Source organism: Chlorocebus sabaeus, chromosome 2, assembly GCF_047675955.1.
Source record: "Chlorocebus sabaeus isolate Y175 chromosome 2, mChlSab1.0.hap1, whole genome shotgun sequence".
Lineage (NCBI taxonomy): Eukaryota > Metazoa > Chordata > Mammalia > Primates > Cercopithecidae > Chlorocebus > Chlorocebus sabaeus.
Genome location: NC_132905.1, coordinates 73,350,863 through 73,374,390, shown reverse-complemented (window position 1 = coordinate 73,374,390; position 23,528 = coordinate 73,350,863). Strand labels below are relative to the sequence as shown.

General features: G+C 37.7%; 1 protein-coding gene and 1 long non-coding RNA gene across 5 annotated transcripts in view; one reads left to right on the top strand and one right to left on the bottom strand.

The window, feature by feature from the left end:
• The window catches only part of LOC103217608 (uncharacterized), a 92,184-nt gene that overhangs the window by 46,691 nt on the left and 21,965 nt on the right, over window positions 1-23,528 (top strand). Inside the window, exon 11 of one of the 2 annotated variants that reach the window (XR_012090611.1) lies at window positions 49-236. The exons of the other annotated variant lie outside the window; for it this stretch is intronic. This is a non-coding gene — a long non-coding RNA (uncharacterized lncRNA). Of the gene's footprint in view, window positions 1-48; window positions 237-23,528 lie in introns of those variants that run through there. 2 annotated transcript variants of the gene reach the window in all.
• Window positions 9,068-23,528, bottom strand: part of LTN1 (listerin E3 ubiquitin protein ligase 1) — a 66,900-nt gene continuing 52,439 nt past the window's right edge. For 2 of the 3 annotated variants that reach the window (XM_007965762.3, XM_007965753.3), the window contains 6 exons: window positions 23,285-23,471; window positions 17,607-17,778; window positions 16,494-16,714; window positions 13,548-13,742; window positions 12,211-12,378; window positions 9,068-11,582 (listed from right to left, as the gene is read on the bottom strand). In XM_007965762.3, the coding sequence (XP_007963953.3) occupies window positions 11,520-11,582; window positions 12,211-12,378; window positions 13,548-13,742; window positions 16,494-16,714; window positions 17,607-17,778; window positions 23,285-23,471 (1,006 nt within the window). In that variant the 3' untranslated portion in view covers window positions 9,068-11,519. Of the gene's footprint in view, window positions 11,583-12,210; window positions 12,379-13,547; window positions 13,743-16,493; window positions 16,715-17,606; window positions 17,779-19,229; window positions 20,735-23,284; window positions 23,472-23,528 lie in introns of those variants that run through there. The other variant, XM_073009961.1, reaches the window with a different exon arrangement.

Genomic DNA, 23,528 nt, shown 5'->3' with positions numbered 1-23,528 from the left:
GGGCTTTGATTACATAGAATTTCTATTTCATTTCTCCCTTTTTTCCAGCAGCGGCTAGATTCCTAGCAACAGAGTTTCTGGAAGATCTCACCCAAGGAGTAAGGCAGTTTTTTCAACATTTCCAGCATTAGGACTTGGTTGGCTCACTTGCAAGACAGTGTGAGATGCTATTCATGATAGATTCCCTAACACCAAATCTAAAGTTGAGAGATATTTTTAAATTTCTATAAGATGGGCCGGGCACAGTGGCTCACGACTGTAATCCCAGCACTTTGGGAGGCTAAGGCAGGAGGATCACCTGAGGTCAGGAGTTCCAGACCAGCCTGACCAACATGGTGATACCCCAATCTCTACTAAAAATACAAAAATTAGCCGGGCATGGTGGCGGGCACCTGTAATCCCAGTTACTTGGGAGGCCGAGGCAAGAGAATCGCTTCAACCCGAGAGGCAGAGGTTGCAGTGAGCCGAGATCGCACCACTGCACTCCAGCCTGGGGGATAAGAGTGAGACTCTGTCTCCAAAAAAAAAAAAAAATTATGTAAGATGGTCAATAAAGATCTGCTGGTGTGTTTAACTCTGGTCTGGGAACCCGCTAAACTTTCACTTGCCATATTTGCCAGAAGAGTATCTTCAAACTTTATCATCTACATACCTCTAAATAAAATTTAGAAAGTACATACACTTTCATGTATTTTTAAGTTGATAACTAACATTTATCATCATAATTTTTTTTTTTTTTTTGAGACGGAGTCTCGCTCTGTCACCCAGGCTGGAGTGCAGTGGCACAATCTCGGCTCACTGCAAGCTCCGCTCCGCCTCCCGGGTTCACGCCATTCTCCTGCCTCAGTTTCCCAAGTAGCTGGGACTACAGGCGCACGCCACCACGCCCGGCTAATTTTTTGTGATTTTAGTAGAGACGGGGTTTCACCATGTTAGCCAGGGTGGTCTCGAACTCCTGACCTCGTGATCCACCCGCCTCGGCCTCCCAAAGTGCTGGGATTACAGATGTGAGCCACCGCACCCGGCCTATCATCATAAATTTAAGTAAGTGCAAATAAGGTAATTTCCAGGGGTATACTGTAAATATTTACATTTTCAAAAATAAAAACTTTTGTCATTCTTTTAAATGTATCTCACAGAATCTAAGTACCACAGCAATTTGATTCCCACCATTATCAACATAATACATAAGCAAGCTCTTCAACAGTGAGACATTAAACATCATTCACCGGATCTTTGTTTATATTTTGCTTTCCTCACAGAATTATAGTATATTTCACTACTTAAAATATTTATCTTCTAAGGTATTTCTCTGCAATGAATATAAATTGAAATTTTAAAAATTTCGTGTTACTAAAAGGTTGTATTAAAAATAACTTTTTTCTAAAGTATTACAATAACTACTAGAACACAGTAGATAATATCACAAACATGAATATTTTCACACATAAGTATTAAACATAAAACATTAAAAATCTTACTGGAAATTCATCTGATAATCAAGACCAATGTGTAGTGTTCTTCTGTTTTTTTTAGTTCATTTTTCTGTGGGTATATATTACATATAACTAGAATGACATAGCAGTCAACATAAATGATATTCCCATTTTTCCTATCTATAGATGAGATCACTTTTAATGTAAAACAAATAGATGAGAATGTAGTTTTGTTCTGTTTTTAATTTTCATGGGTACATGGGTGTAGATATTTATGGGGTACATGAGATGTTGATACAGGCAAGCAATGTGTAATCATCACGTCATGTCAAGTGGGGTATCCATCCCCACAAGCATTTATCCTTTGTGTTACAAACAATCCAATTATATTCCTCCAGTTATTTTAACTTGTACAATTGTATTACTGACTATAGTCACCTTGTTGTGCTATCAAATACTAGGTTTTGTTCATTCTATTTTTTGTAGCCATTAATCATCCCCACCTCCACCCCCCACCCCGCCCCTGTGCCATTACCCTTCTCAGTCTCTGGTAACCATCCTTCTACTCCCTAGGTCCATGAGTCCAGTTGTTTTGATTTTTAGATCCCACAAATAAGTGAGAACATGCAATGTTTGCCTTTCTGTACCTGGCTTATTTCAGTTAGCATAACAACATCCAGTTCCATCCACTGTGTGCAAGTACATTTTCTTTATCCAGAGAATGGGGATTTGTAATAACTCAATTATTTGTCACTCGGTGCCACTGCATCCATCAGTTTTTTTAGTAATATGTCAACGATGAAACAAATTTTAATGATTTAATGGCTGACAGCCTGCGTAGGCTTTTCTCTAATTTTATTGAAAGCAAATAACTGAAAACCAGTGAGTTGCAAAAAAGGGTTAGCCATTATTGGAATCTCTTTCTCAACCCATTTTCAAATGACCTGTATAGACTCCAAGGGTTTTTTCTGTTTGTTTGTTTTGCTTTTCCCATCCCACCTTGACAATGGTGAAACTGAGAAAGATGGGTGAAAATTATGCCTTTCTTTTAAAAAAGAAGGACACACGTGAAAGGGGCAGGTGGGAAAAGAACCATCTGAGACAGGTATATACATGAGAAGATCAAATTTTGGAAAGAGTACCGAGGAAGTGGAGGAAATGAAAAGGGGTTAAAATTCTCCTTGCACAAGTACCTCTTGAAATGTCTTTGTGTGCACTATTGTGCTAACCCATTTTACATATAAGGGTACATACTGCATCTAGGATTTAAAAATAAATGTGTATCAGTTAGTATTTCTGCTAATGAATTAAGGTGTATTCACTTGTGCATACTGGCTGAAGTTAAACTGATGAACTTATCTGGAGAATGGAGGGGTGTACAGTGAAGTGAAAGGCAATCATTAGTCAGGAAGCCCTTTTAAAGGGTGTCCTAGTCTTAACAATAAAGACGATGGTGAGGATTTGGCCAACGAAAAACTTTAACCCACAGATTGACTTGTTTATGTTTTCTTACCCTGCAATAAATTGAATGTTATAATGTCTCTTAAGGTGAGTCTCTTCTGTGAATTAAAATAGCCGGCCGGGCGCGGTGGCTCAAGCCTGTAATCCCAGCACTTTGGGAGGCCGAGACGGGCGGATCACGAGGTCAGGAAATCGAGGCCATCCTGGCTAACACGGTGAAACCCCGTCTCTACTAAAAATACAAAAAAAAAAAAACTAGCCGGGCGAGGCGGCGGGCGCCTGTAGTCCCAGCTACTCGGGAGGCTGAGACAGGAGAATGGCGGGAACCCGGGAGGCGGAGCTTGCAGTGAGCTGAGATCCGGCCACTGTACTCCAGCCTGGGCGGCAGACCGAGACTCCGTCTCAAAAAAAAAAAAAAAATAAATAAAATAAAATAAAATAAAATAGCCATAAAGTCTGCCAAAGTATCCAAGGTAAAAAAAGGAAAAAAAAAAAGTTAAATTCAAACTAAAGTATACAGTGAAAGTTTCTGAACCAAGCCAGATGGCATCCTGGTTTGAAGAGATCAGACAGAAAGGGCATGTGCGATCCACAGCTGACTCGACCAGTGCTTTCACATCCCAGCCTCTGTCCAGCTAAGCTTGAGCTGGTGAATGCATACAAAAGCTCCTGAAAGCAAAATCAATCTTGGGACCCCCCAAATCACTAAGCTAAAGGGAAAAGTCAAGCTAGGAACTGTTTAGGGCAAACCTGCCTCCCACTCTATTCAGTCACCCCTCTGAGGCTCACCTGAGACAAATGCGTATCTGATTCCTTCCTCTCTCCTATTGTTTATGTGAAAATGCAGATCCACTGAACCAGACTAAATTGTGTATTCAGTGGAAGGCTGATCTAGGACTTAAAAGAAGGCAACCTTTTGCCTCTTATCTACTTCTAACGTGGAAGCCCCCACTTCGAGTTGTCCTGCCTTACTGGACTGAACTAATGTACATCTTACACCTACTGATTGATGTCTCATGTCTCCCTAAAATGTATAAAAGCAAACTGTACCCCCAAACACCTTGGGCACGTGTCTCAGGACTTCCTGAGGCTGTGCCATGGGCACATCCTTAACTTTGGCAAAATAAACTTCCTAAATTGACTGAGACCTGTCTCAGATATTTTGTGTTCACAAGCTCTACATGGATTTAAGGCATAGATGGTAAAGGTTTCCCAAAAGTGCTCAAGCAGGGATACCAAAACATTGTATGTGCACATATGATTGCTATAAAGGTTATAAATTATCCATAAAAAGCAAAGAGAAAGGATGGAACTGACATTCTAAGACTTATCTAGGTAACTGCTTCTCTCTAGTGGAGCTTTTGTCATTAAACAGATTGTGGGGACTTCTCTTATTTTGGCTAGAATGTACTTTTATCAGGCCAGTCACTCTACTCAAAAATTAGATATACTTACAGATACAGAAACACAGATGAGGATATCTGCTTAAACAAGAGAGTCACCAAGGCAGTAAGAAATTGAAGGGTCAAGACCATGTCCAAAAGCGAAGTGCAAAGGTGAGAATGACATTTAGCACCTGTTTTCCCCTTGAGGCAACTGCCAATTCATAAGCAGTAGCCTAAGGCTAAGAAGCTAAATGGTGGGAAATAATGAGCTGAAAACAGAGGCCCGGAGGTTGAAAAGGTGAGCAGAACTTTAGGCTGTCTTACATGTCTGGGAATACAAAAACAAGTTCAGGGTCAATCAAGGTGAAAAGTAAATATACCAACCCTCAAAAGGACTAAAGCTCAGCTATTTAATTAGCTAACTGCCACACTGATCTGCTCTTATCCAAACTGTTTGCCAGAAGCAAAAAGTAAACTGTCTATGAAAAAAAGATAGCATCAAGAGTTAATCAATAATCAACTCAATAATTTTTCATTCACACAAAAATTACTGACCATACTAAAAGATAAGACCAAATGACTGAAAATAGAGAGAAAAGTGGAAACTGCATTAAGAATTATCAAGCATGGGCTTGAAATTACTTCTAAGTAACTGTAATTAATATGCTCTAGAAAAGATACAACATACAAAATACTCTGCTGATGAATTTCAGCAGAGGGTCCAAATCAGTAAAAATAATTATATGGAACTTGTAGAAATTGAAAATAATAGAACTGAAATTAAGAATGCAGTAAATGAGTTAAATGACAGCTTAGACATAGCTGAAGAGAAGTTCAGTGAATTACAAAATAGGTCAATAAAAATCCAGAATGAGCATGAAGAGAAAAAACAAATAAAACAACAAAACAGAAAAGAATCTAACACACGTATGGCTAATGGTGAAAAGCCCTAACTGAGTAGGCGAGGAAAGAGAGAATTGGGGCAAAAGTGATATAAGAAGAGATTATGCCTGAGAATTTTCCAAAAATAATGAAAGACACCAAATCACAGATTTCCCTAGAGACATCATAGTAAAACTGTTCAAAACCCAAAACAAAGGGAAAATAAAAGCAGCTGGGGGTAGAGTGGGGTAGGGTACACATTTTCTTAAAAGGAAGAAGACTCAGAGATGACTTTGTAACAGAAACAATAGAACTCCGAAAGACAAAGGAGTAATACTTCCAAGGTGATGAAAGAATTACCAGATGCAAAATGGAATGAAGAAATATACAAAGGGTAAATGTGAAGAAAAATATAAATGAATATATAGATTCATAAAACAACAATAATGTCCTGTGGCATTTAAACAATAGTATTAAAAAAAAAGTACTGGGGCAGGCATCGTGGTTCATGCCTGTAATCCCAGAACTTTCGGAGGCCAAGGCAGGAGGATCACTTGAGGTCAGGAGTTCGAGACCAGCCTGGCCAACATGGCAAAACCCTGTCTCTACTAAAAATACAAAAATTAGCTGGACGTGGTAGCACACGCCTGTAATCCCAGCTACTTGGGAGGTTGAGGCAAGAGAATCACTTGAACCTAGGAAGTGGAGGTTGCAGTGAGCCGAGTTCATCCCACTGCACTCCAGCCTAGGTGACAGAGTGAGACTTCATCACAAAATATGATAATAATAATAATGATAATGATAGTACTGAAGTTATTCTAAGGTCCTTGAATTTTTTGGTTTTGAGACTGTCTCCCACTGTCACCCAGGCTGGAGTGCAGTGGCATGATCTCATCTCACTGCAGCCTTGACCTCCCAGACTCAAGCAATCCTCCCATCTCAGTCTCCCAAGTAATTGGGACTACTGGTGCACACCACCATGCCTGGCTAATTTTTGTATTTTCTTTTGTAGAGATGGGGTTTCACCACATTGCCCAACCTGGTCTTGAACTCGAGTTCAAGTGATCCTCCTGCCTTGATCTCCCAAAGGGCTGGGATTAAGGATGTGTGCTTTGAATTTTCCAGGAAGTGACAAAAAGAACTTATAATATGAGATGTTGATAAGTCAGGTATTAATGTTGGAATCTCTGGGATAATCTTAAATAATAAGTTAATATATTTTATGATGTAAAAGAAACTAGTAGGAGGGGAAAATAGAAATAAAAAAGAAATAGAATACAAAACAGATGGAAAAATTAGAAAACTAATTATAAACTATCTTAGTAATTACATTATATAAATGAACTAAATGTTACAGTTAAGATGAAAAGTTATCACACTGGATAGAAATGATTGTACATTTTAAAGACATACTTTAGAAAATTGTAGTCTTCGATGGAACAGAACAGAGACCTCAGAAATAACACCACACATCTATAACCATCTGATCTTTGACAAACAGGACAAAAACAAGCAATGGGGAAAGGATTCCCTATTTAATAAATGGTGCTGGAAGAACTGGCCAGCCATATGCAGAAAACTGAAACTGAATCCCTTCCTTATACAAAAATTAACTCAAGATCGATTAAAGATTTAAATGTAAAACCCAAAACCATAAAAACGCTGGAAGAAAAGCTAGGCAATACCATTCAGGACATAGGCATGCACAAAGACTTCATGACGAAAACACCAAAAGCAACAGCAACAGAAGCCAAAATTGACAAATGGGATCTAATTAAATCAAAGAGCTTCTGCACACAAAAGATACTGTCATCAGAGTTAACAAGCAACCTACAGAATGGGAGAAAATTTTTGCAAGCTACCTATCTGACAAAGGTCTGATATCCAGAATCTACAAGAAATTTAAATTTACAAGAAAAAACAATTCCATCAAAAAGTGGGCAAAGGATATGAACAGACACTTCTCAAAAGAAGACATTTATGTGGCCAATAAACATTTGAAAAAAAAGCTCAACATCACTGATCATTAGAGAAATGCAAATCAAAACCATAATGAGATACCATCTCATGCCAATCAGATAGCGATTATTAAAAAAGTCAAGAAACAATAGAAGATAGGAAGGCTATGGAGAAATAGGAATGCCTTTACACTGTTGGTGGGAATGTAAATTAGCTCAACCACTGTGGAAAATAGTGTGGTGATTCCTCAAGGATGTAGAACCAGAAACACCATTTGACCAAGCAATCCCATTACTGGGTACATACCCAAAGGATTATAAATCATTCTACTATAAAGACACATGCACACATATGTTTACTGCAGCACTATTTACAATAGCAAAGACTTGGAACCAACCCAAATGCCCATCAATGATAGACTGGATAAAGAAAATGTGGCACATATACACCATAGAATACAATGCAGCCATAAAAAAGAATGAGTTCATGTCCTTTGCAGGGACATGGATGAAGCTGGAAGCCACCATTCTCAGCAAACTAACACAGGAACAGAAAACTAAACACCGCATGTTCTCACTTATAAGTGGGAATTGAACAATGAGAAGACATGGACACAGGGAGGGGAACATCACACACTGGGGCCTGTTGTGGGCAGGGGGCAAGGGGAGGGACAGCATTAGGAAAAATACCTAATGCATGTGGGGCTTAAAACCGAGATGATGTGTAGACAGGTGCAGCAAACCACCATGGCACATGTATGCCTATGTAACGAACCTGCATGTTCTGCACATGTATCCCAGAACTTAAAGTAAAATTAAAAAAAAAATAATAATTCCAGGTAAATTAGGCACATTTTGAAATTTAAAACTTTTAACAAAATATAATGGAATTTTTTAAACCTCAGTTAAGTAACAAATTTTTAAAACCTAACATAAAAAAGTCTCAGTCATAAAAGTAAAAAAAAAGATCTGATTAAATTTAACTGAAAAATTCTGTGATATTAAAGATAGTCACAGAAAATGTTAAAGACAAGCCACATATTAGAAGTCCTATGAGATAAAGCATTATGATCCGTAAGAATAGAAGTAACCTAGCAGAAAAATAGGCATAGATTATGGACGAAAATCTGTCAAATAATGACCAATAAATATATGAAATGAAACTAGGCTTCTTAAGGAAATATAAGTTAAAACAAAGAGCTACTACCTCACAGCTTTCAGACTGCAGAACTTAAAAATTCTGATAAGACTAAGTGTTGGTGACAAGATAGGAAAACCAGAATTCTCTTAAACTGCAGTTGGGAAAGCAAATTTGCATATCACTTTAGAAAGCAATTTGATAACATCTAAAGTGACAAAATATACACATCCTACTACCTGAAATTCCATATTTATTTATTTTTTTAATATATATATATATATATATATTTTTTCAGACTGAGTCTTGCTCTGTTGCTCAAGCTAGAGTGCAGTAGCATGATCTGGGCTCACTGCAACCTCCGCTTCCCAGGTTCAAGCAATTCTCCTGCCTCAGCCTCCCGAAGTAGCTGGGATTACAGGTGCGCACCACCATGCCTGGCTAATTTTTTTTTTACCTTTAGTAGAGACGGGGTTTCACCATGTTGGCCAGGCTGGTCTCGAACTCCTGACCTCAGGTGATCCTCCCACCTCGGCTTCCCAAAGTGCTGGGATTACAGGTGTGAGCCACTGCGCTGGGCTAAAATTCCATTTTTAGACATATGTCCAGAATATCTAGCACATCTGCATGAGGTGACATGATCAAGAATGTACATTTGTAGCACTGTTCAAAATGGCAAAAAAGTAACAATTTAAACAACCATTAGTAAGGGAATTGGTAAGTAAACTGACATGACACTAAACAGCATATTATGTTAAGTGGAAAATCAGGTTACAAAAGATTACATACAGTAAAACATCATTAACATAATTTTTGTTAACTATTATATATTGTTTTTGGATAAAAACACATGGTAAAGTATAAAATCTTAAATAGGAAGGAGTCACACCAACTTCAGAATAGTAGGTTAGCTCTAGGGAGAGAAGGAGGAGAATGGCGCCAGGGAGAAGTACAAAAGAGTAACATTTTATTTATTTAAAAATCAGAAGCAAATATGGCAAAATAGTATGTGAAGGGTACAAGGGCATTTATATTATTATTTTTCTGTATATTTGAAATAGTTGTAATTAAAAAGAATTTTAATGGGCACATATGGTATAACAATCAAATAATAACATTAATTACTTGCACCAGAAAAATGTATCAAATAACAACATATTATTTTAGCCACAGAAACTTATGTACATACATTAGAGCATGTGATAAAAGAGTCAAAAATAAATTTTAAAATTTGCAATTTACTTTGAGGCTTTAAATTAATAATTTTGCTAATCTCATGCAATTTTAAAATGTCCTTAAGCTAAAATTTTAAGGGCTGCTATCCTTTTTGTTAGAGTTGTCAACGCTGTACAGATAAAACTTTAATGTGGTATCCTGAATTTCAGTCTTATTTTGTAAAGCTTCTTCTTTAATATATAAACAGTTAACAAGCTTTACAATTATACTTACAAGTCTTAAAGAAACGTATTACGAGTCCTAAGTATGAAGAACAGTTATTTAATTATAACTACTTAATTATAGTGTTTTACCAAGAATCTGATGCCCTAATACTAACGTGGAAAAACAATGCTCCATTATTCCATTTTCTTTTCTGCTTGGGTTTGGGCCAGAAGCCAAGATGTACCAATACTGGAAAGGTTTTAAACAGTCTTATTACAAAACCATTTTTAAAGGAAAAGTAGTAACTTTCACAGCGGAGTAACACAATCCTTTGGGATTACTATGTCAGAGAGACATAGAAAGATAGAGAATATTTTAAGAAAAGGGTTAACGAGGTAGTAAAATTTTGCTATCTATACTTCACTTACTGACCTTCAGAGTCTCAAGGCTAGAAAACAATAAATATTTTACAGAAAAATGTAGGAAGCAAACAAAACTGGGCAGGACACTGCATCTATAAATATAATTTGAGAGATCTATAATCCACACATAGTACTTCACTCTCAACTATAATCCTCTGACCACATTCATACTATTTCAATAGTCATTTTACCCAGTAGATGGAAAGCAGTAATTTTATTTATCATGGATTGCTTTTTGCCAATTAACATGTGCAACAGAGATGATTAGCTGGTCTCTCAAGTAACCTAGATATTAGATATGCTATTTCCACGTAATGGAAGACTGCAATAAAATTGTTCCAAGTTCTAAACTTCCATACTTTTATATTGTGGGCACAATTTTTAAGAGTGGCAAAAGGCAGGTTTTCACTTACTCCACTTCAGCCTATTATACGGAATTTTACTCAGTGCTAAAATCCTTAACTTTCCATTTCTGAAGGCTGAAAAACATTTGCTCCCCCAAGTCTCTTATTTAGTATAACTTTGGCTGGTAAGAATAGCTAAGTTTGCTTCCAAAATTGAAAGTCTCCTACAACATTTTTAAATGTTTCTTTCTCCACTGATCTTTAAGTTTCAGTAATACTCATTTATTTCTTCCCTCTCAACAGAAAGATAACTAGCACTCTGCTTCATGAATGAAATAATCAAATTATTATTTCAAATTCTCACCCTCTAGATACTCGCTCAAACGGAGTAATAAATTCACTGACATGTTTACAATTCAAATTTCACTAATATGTAGAAATAATTCTTCCACAAGCAAAAAGGTCAGCATCAAGAATTTAATTTTCTGAGTTTCATAACCCTTGATAAATGGAGGCACCTTGAAGTTCAGTTGAAACTCTTTTATATAGGATTTCAGAGCATGCTTCCAAATATCTTAAGACAAGCCATATTAATAGCTTAGTGTCATTTTTATCATTAAAATAATCTACAAATATCAGAATACTACTAATTTATTGTCATGACTAATAAATAAGACTTAAAATATTTATAGATGTAAATCAGCTCTCTCCATTCATTTTGCTTCACTTGGACTATTCTAAAATACAGATCGACAAATGGAACGGGTTTATCAATAATATAGTTGTACAATCTTTTCACAAATTCCAATTCTGTAATTTAGGGTTTTTCATATTTATTTTTAAATATACAAAGAGATTAAACCATTAATAGAAATATTTTCTCTCAAATATGTAATATTCTTTTGTAAAAGGAAGTTTCCAAACATTTACAAAGCAATCTAAAGTTAAGTAAACCTGATTTTAGGATTATTACATTAACCAAAATAATTTTCCAGAGAAGGTCCTATTTAAAAGTAATGCTCACTGGCTTCCCCACATCCACATTTTAAGATGCATCCAAATCCAATGCCTTTGCTTGATGTACTTCAGGGATCCCTTCCAGTGAAGAAAACCTCAGAAAAACGTCTCACGACACAGTGGACAAGTGGATTTGTTGCTAGATGTAAACCATTTGTACTGAAAAAGAAAAGGTTTTAAATATCAAAAGCTTTTTAAAGCTCTCCTCTTACATATATCATAAAGTACATATACATCTAAAGTAACCTTCAAATGATAAAGTGAAAAGGGAAGAATACTAAAATATTTGCTCTTTCTGTATCTCCAAAATCAACACAAATGAGTATACTTCCGATGGCTACACTAAGTTCTTTCTACTTAGGCTCATGCACACAACCACTAAGATAGGAGAAATCTCCTGTGAAACAAAGGAACAAATGGTGACTTCTTTTTCAGTATGTTTAAAAAGAGCATAGGGCTCCGATGCCAGATGGCTTCCAGCACCGACTCCTGTAGTCTCCTTCATGGTCTAGATCTCAGAAGACCTTCTACTTCTTGAGCGGTAAAAGGTCACTGGAAACACCCATTTATTAGAGGGCCTTGATTCTACCAGTCTTGGTAAACTGCTAATTATCTTTCGCAGATTTTTTAAAAATCACTTTTTAATATATCTCCCATTAGCTACATTTAAAGTTTAACATACATTTTCTCTTCCAAAGGTAAACATTGTGTGTGTGTGTGCGCGCGCATGTGTTTCTGTGCATAAAATACATAAAATATAAGTAAGTTAATTTCTCTTTAGACTTACCAAGCAAGCTGAATGAAATTTTTTCTTGCATGTTCTACAGGCTTTTTTGGGAAGGGAATAGTTGAAACCATGAATGACTGAGAAACAGATCATGCAATCTTCAACACCCTCAAAACGTTTGTCTACATTATTTTTCCATAAAGCTAAGCCTTCCATAATACTTCCATTCTGTTAACAAGAAGAAAAGTAAGTCACAACACACTGATGACCACCAATTTTATTTTTATTCAATTTCACAAATTTTAAAGTTGAATTACAATTCTGAAAGAAGACAGTCTGCTTGGCTATGTTCATATCTCCTAACTTTTATGAATGTTGGTTTTTAAAATAACCTCCCAAGTTTTCAGAACCAGATGTTATTTTTCTCCATTAAAGTCAGACTTTAAAGGCTTCTGGACCAATACTTAAAGTGTTAATAGTCCAAGCTTATTGCTTGATAAAACTCTCTTAATAATTAAATCATTTAGGTTAGTTCTAATGTTTAACTGAAAATGAGGAAATTATCTCAAATTATTTGCTCCAGCTCTACAATATTGGTAAGCATATTTGTTTAAAATAGTTTTTCTTGGCCGGGCACTGTAGCTCACGCCTATAATCCCAGCACTTCGGGAAGCCAAGGTGGGTAGATCACTTGAGGTCAGGAGTTTGTTGACCACCATAGCCAACATGGTGAAACTCCATCTCTACTAAAAATACAAAAAATTAGCCAGGTGTGGTGGTGGGTGCCTGTAATCCCAGTTATTCTGAAAGCTAAGGCAGCAGAATCGCTTGAACCGGGAGGCAGAGGTTGCAGTGAGCCGAGATTGTGCCATTGCACTTCAGCCTGGGCAACAAGAGCAAAACTCCGTCTTGGGAAAAAAAAAAAGTTTTTCCTTACTGTAGAATGCCTAAGATACACAGTGTGCAAACAGAACTGAAGATTTAAAATGTGGTTAGAGGTCAAAGGTCTTTGAGAGTACTGGGACTTCTTTAACCAAAGAGGAGTTGAAATGTAAGAATAAAAGTGAAAGTAGCTCAGAAGGCATTCATCCATCCAGCATCTTTCAAAAGATCCTCTCTGAAACACTTTCCTTAATGCCATGTACTGTTCCACATCTTCTACAATGTTAATGAATAAAGTCAATCCCTCGCAAACACCAGAAAATAAATTACAGAACCTTAAAAATTAAAACAGAAAGGCAGGTTTAATCCATTTAGGCATATATCTGTATTTATCCAAGGAAGTTTAATATCTATTTTTACCTTAAGCAGAAAAGATGTATTTTATGTTTAAATGCCCTTTTAAATAGATCATCTTTTTCAAGTTTGTAAAGCCAAATGTATAAACAGAAACTTACCTGATGGGTGAGGTAAGTGCTTAACTGCAGCATCCAGTTCCGCCACTGCTGAACAGCCACTCCTACTCTTTTGCCACTTTCTACTGTTATTGAACCCAGTGGATAATTTGAAGGCAGCTGTATTATAAGTTCAATAACTATGTCCTCAATAGTATAAGTAGCCATTACCTCTCGAGTAGTAGCTCGAGCTTTAACCTGCAATACAACAAAGGATATTTTGTTTGCCAGATTCCTTTCTTTCATCCAGAAAACATTTTGAAAGGGTGACTATGAAAATCTAAAGGCTTCATTCAAGGACAATGCAAGTAAACACATTCACTTATGTAACATAAGATAATTAAAAATAGGTTTAGGCTGGGCACACTGACTCACACCTGTAATCTCAGCTCTTTGGGAGGCCAAGGTGGGCGGATCACGAGGTCAGGAGATCGAGACCATCCTGGCTAATACGGTGAAACCCCGTCTTGACTAAAAATACAAAAAATTAGCCGGGTGAGGTGGCGGGCACCTGTAGTCCTAGCTACTCGGGAGGCTGAGGCAGGAGAATGGCGTGAACCTGGAGGCAGAGCTTGCAGTGAGCCGAGATTGTGCAACTGCACTCCAGCCTGGGTGACAGAGCAAGACTCCATCTCAAAAAAATAAAAATTAAAAAAAAGAGAAATAGGTTTAAATACCTGCCTGGTATATTTTTACAGTGATTTTGTGATATTCAAAGTTTGTTTTAAAAGACATTAATTGCTCATAAAAAAAGGTTTTATTATGTTAGGCTTGTCACATAATAGTTCAATAAACCTTGAATAGATAAGTGACAGAATGGGTTATTATCCCTTCTCTTCCATACCGAGTATCAAATATCACTTCTACGTCTAATAAGTCTTCCTCTACCATGTTATCCTCCTGAGCTTTGGAGCCAACCATCAACTGCCAGAACATTTATAGTTATTTGTTTGGTTTTCAAACCCACATTGCAAACTCAACATCAAATGCACACATTATCATCCTTTACAAACTTCATCTTCTGAATTTCCTACTTCCAGGCTAAAAAATCATCAGAGCACCATTTTAAATTTCTGCTTCTACCTCATCCTAGATATTAACTAAATCACTAGCACATCTCTCACATCCCTACTCTTTTATATTCCCACTGATACTGCCTCACCCATGCCCTAGTCCTTTTCTCATAATGTCTACCCCAATAGTCTCCTCTAACCATTCATCTGAATCCAAACTGTTTGCCAATAGATCATGCTATAGACTATGGTCAGAGCAATTTCAAAGATCATAACTCTGACCATGCTACTGCCTGAATGAAAAATGTTCAGTGGCTGAATTGTACCACTTTGGATTGTTATTTGAGGCCCTTCCCAATATACCTCTAATTCACTGTTGAGTCGTCTATTCACCTTTGGGACTCCTACTCATTATTTGGGTTGCAGTACTGCGTTATTTATCATTTCTTGGGCAACAACTGAAATGACATTCTCACTTTTGTGCTTTTTGCTTTTGCGATAGTATTTTTTCTCTCTTTTTTTTTTTTTTTTAGTTTCACTCTTGTTGCCCAGGCTGGAGTGCAATGGCGTGATCTCAGCTTACCGCAACCTCCGCCTCCCAGGTTCAAGCGATTCTCCTACCTCAGCCTCCCGAGTAGCTGGGATTACAGGCATGTGCCACCACACCCGGCTAATTTTGTATTTTTAGTAGAGACGGGGTTTCTCCATGTTGGTCAGGCTGGTCTCGAGCTCCCGACCTCAGGTGATCAGCCCGCCTCGGCCTCCCAAGTGTTGGGATTACAGGTATGAACCACTGCACCTGGCCTATTTTCTCTATAGTAAATGCCTTTCCCTTCATTTTCCCCATAACAAAATCCTGCCCACCTCCAAGTGATTTTCTTCCATAAAATCTCACTTAATCCCCTCAGCCAGATGAATCTTTCCCACTCAGATCATGAGGAACTCTTTCTCTCAACATGCTACTTTCCAATGCAAAAATCATTATCAGTATCGCTCTTTTCCCTTTATTAGACTGTATGTTATTACAGGACAAGAGTCTAGTCCTACTAAACTGTTCATATCCTCGGTGACTGGGACACAATGCTTGGCATCTGTAAGTATTCCAATATAGATTATGAATGAACTAATGAATGCTCAAAAACTATTTGCTGGGTGAAATGGTTTGGATCTATATCCCCGCCTGAATCTCATGCTGAATTGTAATCCCAAATGTTGGAAGTGGGGCCTAGTGGGAAGTGACTGGATCATGGGGGCGGATTTCCCATGGGTGCTAGTCTCATGATAGTGAGTTCTCATGAGATCTGGTTGTTTAAAAGTGTGTGACACCTCCCCGCCTCTCTCCCTCCTGCTCTGGCCATGTGAGGTGCTGACTCCCATTTGCCTTCCGCCACGATTGTAAGTTTCTGAGTAGCTGGGATTACTGGCGCCCGCCACCACGCATGGCTAATTTTTGTATTTTTTTAGTAGAGATGGGGTTTTACCATGTTGCCCAGGCTGGTTTCAAATTCCTGACCTCAAGTGATCCACCCACCTCGGCTTCCCAAAGTCCTGGGATTGCAGGCATGAGCCACTGCACCCGGCCTAAACCTCTTTTCTTTATAAATTACCCAGTCTCAGGCATTTATAGAAATGTGAGAATAGACCAATACAATGTGTGAATGAAAATTATACCACTGTTTCAATCCATACATGAAGTAATATTGAGATTTGACACACAAATTAGAAAACAAAATAGGCTGGTCTTGAACTCCTGGGCTCAAGTGATCCTCCCACCTTGGCATCCCAAAGCGTTGGGATTACAGGCATGAGCCACAACTCGTGGCCACCAGTTTCTATAAATTCTGAGCCAAGAGCTACGGTCTGTTTTGATATTAACAATGACAGACATACCCAATATTAAAACAACTTTTCTAGAGAAAGTCAAGACAATACTAACCGTCATGCCATTAAATAGTTGTGTACTTGTTTGTACAGAAGATATTTCTTGAAAAGAAAGAACACTGCTGACATACTTGCTTGTAAATCTATCTACAATATTGAAAACACGCTTCTCACTGCTATTCCACCACAACCTAACCATGGCAGGCAAGTCTTTTAATGTCATATGATAGACTGAGCAAGCCAAGTGTGGAATGTGGTATGGAAGAGTTGCTGTTTCTGAGGAAAAAACAAATTCCTGATTAGTCACATGTATTTCTTATATAGAATAACAGACTAATATTAGTATTTTCTTTAGAAAGTGATCCTTAATTCCTCAACGATAGTGCTATAGCTCATCAAACATACCAGAGAAACCAGAACTCTGGAGTATGAGCATCTTTCCACACATTCAAAATGAACCATAAGAATGGCAAAATAATTTTTTTTTACAGTGAAAATCCCAATTGACGCTGAAAAAATCTACCTAGAAACAGAATTCTATATTTAACATGAAAGACCACAAATAAAATAAAATATACATATTTTAAAAAGAAGGAAAAATTAACGATGCTTGGTGTTATAAATTATGAAAAGGAGTTTGGCCTCCTTTACTTTCCCCAGAGCTCGCTGTGCTGCTGTGCAGAGTCTTAGAACACCCAACTCAATACTCACAAGATGCAGTCCATCCTCAGATCTCCAAGGCATTTAAAAAATGCATATTCTTAGTAAATTGTTTCCAATACTGTGGTACAACCACATATATGCATATCTATCCTCTCTGCTCATATGCGAGCTCCCAGAATGAAATACATTTTATTCAACTTTATTTCCCCTTATTTATATGCCTATAAAATGTTATCACATAAGAAATGTTTGTTTACAGAGTCAAAAGTTAATAGTCCCACCACACTAAGCTTCAAAAATATATTAAATTCCTCACAGTCCTTTATTTTAGGGTAAAATCGAATTATTCATCCTATTTAGAGAAATGTGGAAAATGGTCAAGTTCAACATTCTCATAGCCAGGACCTACCTTTGGGGTTATTCTCCACATTCCCAGGGAAAAGTTTAATTCAACCTAGTGTGAATCTAGCGTCCAAGAAAGATCATAAACGCATATCTTACTGACCTCGAATACTCAGCTGGAGCTCCTCAGTAAAGAATGTTTTAGGGTCCTTATTTGGGACCTCAATTGCGGTCTCTGCATAGGTTGGATTTTCTGGCATAAGCCTGAACAGGTGATAGAGCAATTTATTCAAACTCTTTGTTTTCCGAAGATACATTGAATACAGAGCCCGAAGCTGGTGGAGAGCACAGAATTTGTTAGTAAACCAAATACACCAAGACAACTGGTATAAAAGAGCAACTCAAAGTATAACAAATTTCCTTTCCTCATCAACTAGCAGACATTCTATCCCCTCATTATTAGAACAAGTTTCTAATATCTTTCTCAAATTGTCTTCCTGTGTTAGAATACACTCACGTTGGCTTACAGTGTCTGAGATAAAAAAATCTATTCGGCCGGGCGCGGTGGCTCAAGCCTGTAATCCCAGCACTTTGGGAGGCCGAGACGGGCGGATCACGAGGTCAGGAGATCAAGACCATCCTGGCTAACCCGGTGAAACCCCGTCTCTACTAAAAAAAATACAAAAATCTAGCCGGGCGAGGTGGCGGGCGCCTGTAGTCCCAGCTACTCGGGAGTCTCGAGGCAGGAGAATGGCGTGAACCCGGGAGGCGGAGCTTGCAGTGAGCTGAGATCCGGCCACTGCACTCCAGCCTGGGCGGCAGAGCGAGACTCCGCCTCAAAAAAAAAAAAAAAAAAAAAAAAAATCTATTCACCATTCCCACAGATGACTCTCTCACTCTCCTCCCAAGTCTTCCATACATTCCTTCCACACCATTGTCCTTAACCTTTCAAATTCCTGCTCAAAACTAATCCCATTTTTATGGCTGACCTCATCCTGTATCAAAAACTCCGACATTCCTTTACGACAGACAGCACAAACTAGTAGTCCAAGATGTCTTGGGGGTCTTCTCAGAGTTGTTTTCTCAATCAGGAGATTTCACATAAAAATATGGATTTCTGGTTTCTGTTTTAAAAACAGAAAAACGAGCCACCACTGGGGGCACTGCAGGCATCTGTGTCAGCCCTGTGCTTCACAACTCCTGCTTTCCCTCAATAACACAGCTTCCATTTTCCACATTGACTTTGCAGTTCTTTGGTATCTGTATTGGTTTTAAGATAATTCTTCTACTATATCACATATCTCCTCATAGTACAAAGATACCATTTTCTTTTTCCTTTTTAAAAATTTTGTATTTTTAGTTTTTGTGGGTACACAGTAGATATTTATGGGGCACATAAGGTATTTTATAGGCATATAATATGTAATAGGGTAAGTGGGGTATTCATCACCTCAAGCATTTATCCTTTCTTTGTGTAAAATACAACATTTTCTTTTCCTTTTTTTTTTTTTTTTTTTTTTTTTTTGAGACAGAATCTCGCTCTGTGGCCCAGGCTGGAGTGCAGTGGCCAGATCTGAGCTCACTGCAAGCTCCGCCTCCTGGGTTTACGCCATTCTCCTGCCTCAGCCTCCCGAGTAGCTGGGACTACAGGAGCCCGCCACCTCGCCCGGCTAGTTTTTTGTATTTTTTTTAGTAGAGACGGGGTTTCACCATGTTAGCCAGGATGGTCTCGATCTCCTGACCTCGTGATCCGCCCGCCTCGGCCTCCCAAGGTGCTGGGATTACAGGCTTTAGCCACCGTGCCCGTCCTTTTTATTTTCTAAACACTATGAATACTTACAAGGATCAATAGGATTTGGAATTGATTTTTAAAATATGTTGACCAAAGTGCTCTTATCATCAAACTTAACATCACTAATGAAGGACGAACATCCCAAATCTGAAAATCCAAAATGCTTCGTCATCTCAAACTTGTTGAGCACCAACATGATGCTTAAAGGAAATGCTCCTGGAGCATTTCAGGTTTTCGGATCTGGGATGCTTAACCAGTACGTGTAACAAAAATATTTCAGAATCTGAAAAAATCTGAAATCAGAAACACTACTGGTCCCAAGCATTTTGGATAAGGAATACTCCACCTGTAAAAGAACACAATGACATTATATGGCTCCTGAGGTAAGACTCTGAGAACATGTAACAACTTGTGCAGTAAGTACTCTTGCTGAAAATTAACCACAATCTAATGAGGAAATGATCAGACAAATTCAAACTGTATGACAAGCTAAAAACAGCTGGCCAAAACAATGACAAGAAAGAAAAGAAAGGTATAGGAATTACAGGTTAAAGAAACTAAAGAAATATGGCAAACAAATACAAACATGGTTCTTGACTGGATCTTCAACAAAGAAGAAAATAAAACTATAAAGATATTACTGGGACAACTGAGAGTATCTAAATAAAAATTAGGTACTACTGCATCAAAATTAAATTTGAATATAAAAATTATATTCTGCTTATGTAGAAACACGTCCTTCATCTTAGGAGATACATGTTTAAGTGCTTTTGGTAAAGCATCATAATGTCTGCAAGTTAGTTTCAAGCAGATGAGCAGAAAAAGAGTACACACAGAGACAGTACATGCAAATGTGGCCGTGTGTTAAAAATGGGTTAATCTAAAAGAGTATGTGACTTTTCATTGAATTATTCTTCCAACGTTGTTGTTTAATTTTTTTTCAAAATAAAAAGTTGTAGATATTTTAAAAATTAATCAGCAATATCAATGGACTTTAAAAAACACACATATATGACCCAGCAATCCCAATGAAGTATACAACACAAGTGAAATGAAAACACATTTCAACACAAAAGTTTATACATGAATGTTCACAGCAGCTTTATTTACAATGGTCAAAAAAACCAGAAACAGCCTAAATGTCCACTAACAGATAAGCAGATAAACAAAATGTGATATCTATAAAATGGAGTATTATTCAGCCACAAAAAGAAATGCAATACTTATGATACATGCTACAATCTGATAAATCTTAAAAACAATATACTAAGATAAAAGCCAGACACAAAAGACCACATGTGTGGAAAGTCCAGAACAGGCAGATGCATAGAGACAGAACACAGTTTAATGGCTGTCAGGAGCTGTAGGGTTTGAGAGGAAATGGGAAGTGATTGCTATCAAATACAATGGGATGTTGACAATGTTCTAAAATTAGATAGTGGTAACAGTTGCACAAGTCTGTGAATACAGTCAGCCCTCCACATCCACGGGTTCCACATCTGAGAATTCAACCAATCGCAGATAGAAAATATTTGAGGGGCAAAAAAAGTGATTTTTAAAAACCCAATACAATAAAAATACTACAAATGTTAAAAATACAGTATAGCAACTATTTCAATAGCATTTACATTGTATCGGTAATAACTAATCTAGAGATGATTTTAACTAGTATACAGGAGGACGTGCATAGGTTAGATGCAAATACTATGCCATTTTATATAAGGAACGTGAGTATTCACTGGGTTGGGGGCCATGGGAGGGAGCCTGGAAACAATCCCCTGCAGATATCAAGGGATGACTATACACTAAAAACACCAAACTGTATGGCCAGGTGCAGTGGCTCACGCCTGTAATCCCAGCACGTTGGGAGGCCAAGGTGGGCGGAACACCTGAGGTCAGGAGTTTGAGACCAGCCTGGCCAACATGGTGAAACCCCGTCTATACTAAAAATAGAAAAATTAGCCAGGCATGGTGGTAGGTGCCTATAATCCCAGCTACTCAGGAGGCTGAGGCAGGAGAATCACTTGAACCCAGGTGGTGGAGGTTGCAGTGAGCCAAGATCGCGCCATTGCACTCCAGTCTGGGGGCCAAGAGCGAGACTCCATCTCAAAAAAAAAAAAAAAAAAATTTTAAAAAACACCAAACTGTGTATGCTAAGTGGGTAAATTTTATGGTATGTGCAATATCTCAGTAAAGCTTTATAAAACAGACAAACATACACATGTACATATACAACTTTTTCTAGTTCAATCTGATTTGCTAGGAGTTTTTTTGAGAAAAAAGTTAACACATGATTTAGGAATATTTAAAGTTTTCTGAAGAAAAATTGTTTATTTCAGGATTCACCTAATTATTAGGTAGGCAGATAAACCAGAATAACCTACCTAATAATTAGTATTATTTAGTGGGTTATTCTGGTTTATCTGCCTACAGCTCAGTTCAAGTTTTTCAGACTCAATAATAATAAATGCTGCTGTATAATTTTGCACCCTAACCCAATCCCAGCCTAATAAAAAAGGTGATGCATGGCCATTTTCCTAATTTCTGAATATAAAATGAGAACAAAATTCTTACACACAAAAGCCTCAATCTGCTGCTATTTTTTAGAGATCAACGATATTTTAAGAAATTGATGTAAAAGCCCAATAAGGAGCTCTTGAAATATACCATCAGCAAATAAAACCAGCTTAAGTCACAAAAATACGTGACAGGCCTAAAGAGAAAACTAATCTATTTAACAACTGGATCAATGCTACTTCTGTGATTTGATTTTTCCCCTTAGATGTACAAATGCGAAGATGCAAAAATTGATATCTTTGTACCAAGGTATAGGTTATGAGCAACAACATAAATTATAATTTAAAAATTCCAAAAAGTCACATTGGAAACGAATGCCATGGATACTTAATCACACTAAGTGATAAACTAAGTCTTTTTGTATTGACCTGTCAAACAAGGCACATATTTTACTAGGTTAATTCAATCAAAGATTGACAGAGATTTGGATCTTCCTTGTTCTTTTTGAGACAGGGTCTGGCACTGTCACCCAGGCTTGAGTGCAGTGGCATGATCTCATCTCACTGCAACCTCCGCTTCCCGGGCTCAAACTATCCTCAAGTGGGGATCTTTCTAAAAGAAATAAAAACTAGAGAGATCTTTCCAGTTTCTTCTTGGACAAGGTCTTACTTCCTAAACATGAGGCAACAGAGACATCTAGTGGCTGCTAGAATAATTTGGGCAAAATATTTCAGGTATTTTTACCATTTAGGTAACAGTTGGAATTATTACATAGGTAATGTTTCACAGATTTTTCTCCAAACAGTGATTTTCAAGTAAGGTAAATTGCCAATGATGTATTAAGTGAAATCTCCACAACAGAGTGAAAAACTGACCCCCCCAAAAAATCAGAAAAAACACAAGATCCAATTCTTTTGAAATAATTACTATGATAGTACACAATTAAATTATATAAACATTATTTCTTGATATAAAAGAACCTGGTGACTACATTCAGTTAGAAAAAAAGTTGATCTGGCCACATATCAGAGTAATTACTTTTGCTTGGAGGGGTAAGGTATAAGGGACAGGAGTAAACTTATTAAGCAGATTGTCTGAAGTTAGCTGGATAAAATGAGATTAGGCTGGGCACCATGGTTCCTGCCTGTAATCCCAGCATTTTGGGAGGCCAACGAGGGTGGATCACTTGAGCGCAGGAGTATGAGACCAGTCTGGGCAACATGGTGAAACCCCATCTCTACAAAAAATATAAAAATTAGCCAGGCATGGTGGCTTGCACCTGTAGTCCCAGCTACTTGGTGAGAAGATCGCTTGAGCCTAGGAGGCAGAGGCTGCAGTCAGCCGAGATCGTGCCACTGCATTCCAGCATGGGCAACAGAGTGAGACCCTGTCTCAAATACAAAAAAAAAAAAAGGATGAGATTAAAACATAAGGATTTCCCTTTTATTAAACTGAAGGGAAGGAAGGTATTTAGAACAGTATCAGAAGCATATTAGGACAGAACTATCGAAAGTTGTCACATATTTATTTACCTGTGATGATGCAGCTTTGAAGAAAGTGAGTATTAATTTCCAAGTGAGAAGGTATCCCAGAACATAACAGAAGTCTTCACTCAGTGGTTTAATAGTAACTATCTGTCCAACAGGAACACACCCCAAAACATTTTCTAGTAAGTCCTCTTGAGTGCTAAGAAGAGACATCAGTGCGGCTGGTGGTGACCTAAGAATCAATGATTAAACACCACAAGTTTTCTTTATAACTCATCCCTTAACAAAC